This window comes from Sphaeroforma arctica (assembly GCF_001186125.1).
Source record: "Sphaeroforma arctica JP610 unplaced genomic scaffold supercont1.1245, whole genome shotgun sequence".
Lineage (NCBI taxonomy): Eukaryota > Ichthyosporea > Ichthyophonida > Sphaeroforma > Sphaeroforma arctica.
This window is the reverse complement of record NW_014039313.1, coordinates 1-5,371: the sequence shown is the minus strand read 5'-3', so window position 1 is coordinate 5,371 and position 5,371 is coordinate 1. Positions and strand designations below refer to the sequence as shown.

At 41.0% G+C, this 5,371-nt stretch overlaps 1 protein-coding gene across 1 annotated transcript in view; it reads right to left on the bottom strand.

Moving 5' to 3' along the window:
• SARC_10426 (hypothetical protein) overlaps nucleotides 1–4,850 on the bottom strand; it is a 12,322-nt gene extending 7,472 nt beyond the window's left edge. Inside the window, exons 1-5 of the mRNA XM_014295529.1 lie at nucleotides 4,762–4,850; nucleotides 3,475–3,552; nucleotides 2,689–2,993; nucleotides 1,111–2,388; nucleotides 194–447 (exon numbers count right to left, since the gene is read on the bottom strand). Of these exons, the coding sequence (XP_014151004.1) occupies nucleotides 194–447; nucleotides 1,111–2,388; nucleotides 2,689–2,993; nucleotides 3,475–3,552; nucleotides 4,762–4,779 (1,933 nt within the window). The 5' untranslated portion in view covers nucleotides 4,780–4,850. The remainder of the gene's footprint in view (nucleotides 1–193; nucleotides 448–1,110; nucleotides 2,389–2,688; nucleotides 2,994–3,474; nucleotides 3,553–4,761) is intronic.
• Nucleotides 4,851–5,371: the final 521 nt, after the last annotated feature.

Genomic DNA, 5,371 nt, shown 5'->3' with positions numbered 1-5,371 from the left:
GACAACACTTTGAACTCACAACACTGCTAGCAGTGCCCATGTCTTTTAAGCATACATAAATACTGAGGGAGATTATGAATTTGTTCAGTCTCCTAAAGGGAAATAAAACGGACAATCTTCGTACAACCAAAGAATGACTGACCTACTCATCACCCAGCAATACTCGTAAACCTATTGCGTACCCCCTACACACCTTGTCCCAGTTCACGTTTGCCGTCGTGGGCTTCGCTGAATCCTCTATCTCGGTTGTTCTGAGCGTGTGCAGGTGTATGGCCGTATACAGCCCCTTGACCACCCATGAGCCCCTCCGATATAACACCACCGTTGCTGTTGTTGTTACCGCTGTTGATAGCAGAGCTTGATTCGCGTCTCGAGCCCATGTAATTGATGTTCATGTTCGAGAAGGGCCCGGTCAGGTCGGTACTCGAGGCGGCATTACCACCGCCTCTGTGTGGCGAAACAGCGAGTAGAGAATTAGAATGTATGCAAATCAACAAACACAATAGATATTCAGGTATATACATATATATAAAGTAGAGAATTATAATGTATGCAAATCAACAAAACTCACATAGATATACAGGTATATATATATAAATATAATATAATATGAAAAGAAAAAGAACAAATCTATATATCAATAGTTATATACTTATATCAATATATATATATAAACACACACAAACACACACATATATATGTATAAATGTAAATATATCTAAATAAATAAATAAATAAAATATATAAAGTGTAATGCCCTATATTGTTCAACTGTTCTCACACAACACTTTTAGGGTTTAGCATGTATGCGATATGAATGTGGGCGGGGCATAAGCACTACAGTGTATATATGAATCATAGTATTCAGCATTTATATGATAAATTTTGTCCAAATAGGAACTCAATCTAGAAATACAAATAAAGGTTTCATAACTAGAAACAAACATATGGTTCACCATAGACAAAACATGAACTATGATGGTAACTATAAATCCGTAACCACACATCTATACAGGAATCCTGCCACGATAGAACTATGGAATGCAGGAAATTCACAATTTGTATGTACGTGCCAATATACCAACACACATACACTGAAAACGTGTATACCTATTGCCACCGGGTGCCCTGCCATATCCCATGATATACTGCTGATTCACAGTGTTTGCACCATTGCCAGGCCCACTGCTATTGCCCTTCGCAATGGTACTTCCACGAGGGAACAGCGGCTCGGAATATGTTTGCGCGAGCGATAGATTCCCATACGATCCGTGCCCGGGCATACTCGCCTCGGCATGTGCCTGGGGGTGTTGTGCTGAACCACTTACATTGCTCAGTGAGACCTGGTCTCCGTTCAACGCACCCCCACTGCCGCTACTATAGACCGGGCTGTTCAGCTGGCCCTGTCCCTGACTGTTCAGTCCTCGCTGCTGTGACTGCATGGTATCGCCCATAACCATCCCCTCGTACAACACGCCGGCCTGGGATGCTCCCAACCCTAACGGCACATAGGCATGTCCTAACTGAGACTGGTTTTGGACCGGTCCCTGACCTGGCGGCGGAGGTGCTTGCCCGTGCTGCATATGCATCAGAGTTTGCGCACCTGAATTACGCATGCCCGCCTGTGAGCCCGTATCTTGCTCGTACAACAGGCTCTCCACCATCCCCGCATTCCCAGCACGCCCATACGACGAGAAGAACGCATTGAGATTACTCTCACTCGGCTTGCCCTCGTTCGCGCTGCTGATGTTGCCGCTTGTTGCTGCTTCGCTGATCACATCTCCTCCCCCTACGGCACTGCCAGACACGCTGTCTGCGCGAGAAGTAGGTAGCAGTCCGCTGTCACCCTTGGCAAAGGCACCCATCACATCCACACCCATAGACGCTCTCATAGCGCTTGTAAACCCCGCATTCGCATTCGCATGGTTGTTCGATTCCTGGCGCATAGACGGGTGTGATTGCAGCTGTCCAGTTTGATGGTGACGATGTTGACCGAGTGGCTGACCGTGCTGTAGTAGCACCATCTGCTGAGGCTGTACGGGCTCTACAAACGCAAAGCGGCTCTTGCTTGAAGACGGTTGGTTGTCCAAACTCTGCGTATGATGGACGGTCTGATGTTGCTGGTGCTGTGGCAACGGTGCCTGTGCCTGTACGGGTGACTGTTGCTGTGTCATATGCCCCCCATACTGCCGATGCGGCTGCTGTTGTTGTTGCTGCTGTTGCTGTGGGGTTAACATACCCGAGGGTAGGCCCATACCCTGTGACTGGGCGTGGGGCTGTGCGAAGTCGTAGCCTGATGATTGGCTCTGCGCTGCTTGCGGGTGAGGTGCAGGCGAGGTGAAGCTGTTGCCGCCACTCACAGGCGCATACTGCTGCTGTGGTGGCCGCCTATGAGAAGTAATCAATCAGAAACGCGCATAATATGTTAATAATACAAGACAAGTAGTGAGATTTGAATTGAGCACGAATATGATGTATGCGAATTCTCGACAAGGCATAAGGCTGTGTGGTTTGAATATGCGTGTCTGGACAGATGCCAAGGGAACGGTACGCGTCGTGAGTATGGATGTGTGTTCAAGTATCTGTGTCATTTCTTTGCATATCATGAGATTTATATAATATATACACGATGCCCACGTGGATGGAAACATTGAATCAAAGTACGTTAAATCGGTGTAATCAACATACCTATGCGGTGGGAGCTGTTGGCCGCCATACATTGGACCATTAAAGCCAGAGTTGTTCAGATTCGATGGCACGCTATTCGAATGCCTGCCCAGCCCGGAGGAGGGTTGCTGATGGTGCTGTAAATGCGGCGGGAACACGTGATGGGGCCCTTGTGGGTTCTGATAGATAGTATTGATATTGTTGTTATTATTGTTGCTGCTGCTACTGCTACCGGTCCTATTCGGATGCGGGTGATGGTACGGTTGCGCCAGCAGTGGCGTTTGTTGTCCTTCCGCTAATCCCATTCCGAGTGGTGGCCCGGGAGCCTATAAAAGGGTTAAAGAATGCATTCCAATGGTAGTGAAATTAATTGGTCGATTGGAATGTTAATTGAGTGTTAATTGATGTGCTGCCAGTGAAAGTTGTCATTTGATTGAGCAGCAGTGTTTTCAGGTCAGGTCGGAATGTCACCCAGGTGTCCTTCCCTATGCCTATTTAACCCAGTATAATCGAGAATTGCATCGTCAACTAGTTGAACAAGAGAGATTTGATTTTATAATGCTACGGAGATGCATTGCTAGGTACATTTCAAACATATGATTGTATGGTGTGAATGATCCTATATATTCATACCACACGTGTGTAAACTTGTGTACACACGCCAAACATACAACTTTCAATGAGAACCCCTCGAAAGAGACTCGCCAGTAATGAAACAAGCAAAAACAAAAAACATGTATTCATATACACAGGTATATTTGAAATAGGTGCAGATACACCAGGTCGTGCACATTTATTAAGTCGTACCATCTGACCCTGGTTGCCCTCGGCTGATTTGCTATTGAACGCATTGAAGAAAGACACCGTTTGTGATGTGATTCCATCCTATGCAAAAGAAACCAGAATTAGGATTTTTTTATTAAAATTTTATATTTACAAACTTACAGACAGATTTGTGCCGATCTGAATACATCACGGGCACAGATATGAAGGTTAGTAGTACAACAGCGAGTTATAACTTGGCACAAATGGCTAGAAATGAAAACAAAATATATACATGCGGACTAAACGATACCCATAATAGTAAACAACCACACACACAAATAAACATATATACATGTATATATCTACCTCTCTAATTATATATCGATTCAAATATATATACAAGTACATATATATATATATATATATGTATACATAAAATGAACAAAACACACACACACACACATACATACATACACACACACATATATATATACATTAAAATATAAATAGATGTTTGAGTATATGTTTGAGTGAGCGAGTGTATGCGAGTGCTTGAACAATTTGTATATATATATACAGACATACACACATATATACATATATATATACATATAAATATACATACATATATATATATATATATATACATACATACATATGTATATATAATACATATATATATATATTCAACAATTTACTGTTGCAAACGTAGTAGTCTATGATAGCATGACAAGTGATTTGTGGCGAATGTATCAAGGCTACAGTCTAAAATCTCAACTCAAAGTGAATACGCCAACAATTGCAGTATTTTGTATTCGCGTGTCATGTGTATAGGTACTAGGACCACCAGAGATACTCATATTAGAATTGATCACTAACAAATATTGATAATAATAAAAACGTCAAGGCCATAACCCGCCCCTTTTAAAGTACACAAGACACGTGCTTTCGTCAAAATTAATTTAACGTTCAAATAGCTTCGCAATTGAATATGAATCTACTCTAAATAACATAACAGTCCCTTTGAATATACAGTCGCAATTTTTTTTGTTTATCTACTTCATTTTGTAATGCGTGGGATCCTGCGAGACATAGATTAGTTCAACGTTTTGTGTACATTGCCTTGCAACTTCCAGATAAACAAATAAACAGCACAAAGAAACGATGCCAACGCCAGAAAAAGCACTCAAAATATGTCACTTATTTGTTTTACTTAGTCAAACAAGACACACGGACCATACAGTATACTGTATACATTAAAGTAGCACATTACAATTCACACTAAAGTAGCATCGAACAGTACACACTAAAGTAAATAAAGTAGTATACCTCCTGCTTGCCCTCCATACTCGACAAGTCTTGCTGAGAAAATCACCACATTGGATAGGCCTATTGACGCTGATGTCTGTAATACAATCTATATATAATATCGGTTATATTAATGCCTCAGAGAAGCGTTGTACGATCTCGTACTTAGTAGTGTAGTAGTACTTAAATATGATAAAGCAAGTGGGTATACAGAAAATAAATACATAAATACATACATATTTACATAGCATGCATGTACAGGACCGGTTTTCTACACGACGGTTTTCTACATGACGGAATAAGTAGTACAAATTCGGATTTTGACGAAGTTGGTTGTTGTATGATACTCTCGCGAACCATTCGTGTGTGGCTAATTTTATAAATAAACTACATTTAAAAATATTTTTTGTGTTAAAATATATTGCAAGAAAAATAACAAGCACATATTATAAATATTTATTTATAGAGGCTATAAATAGTTAAAAATGTGTCCGCAGTTTGCTGCGATAGTCGGACATAAACCAGGTTTATACAAAGTAAATATATAAATACTGTATATTGTACTTAAATAACATCATCATAAATACATATGTATGGTATTTTTTTAACACAACAAATATAATCTATATAA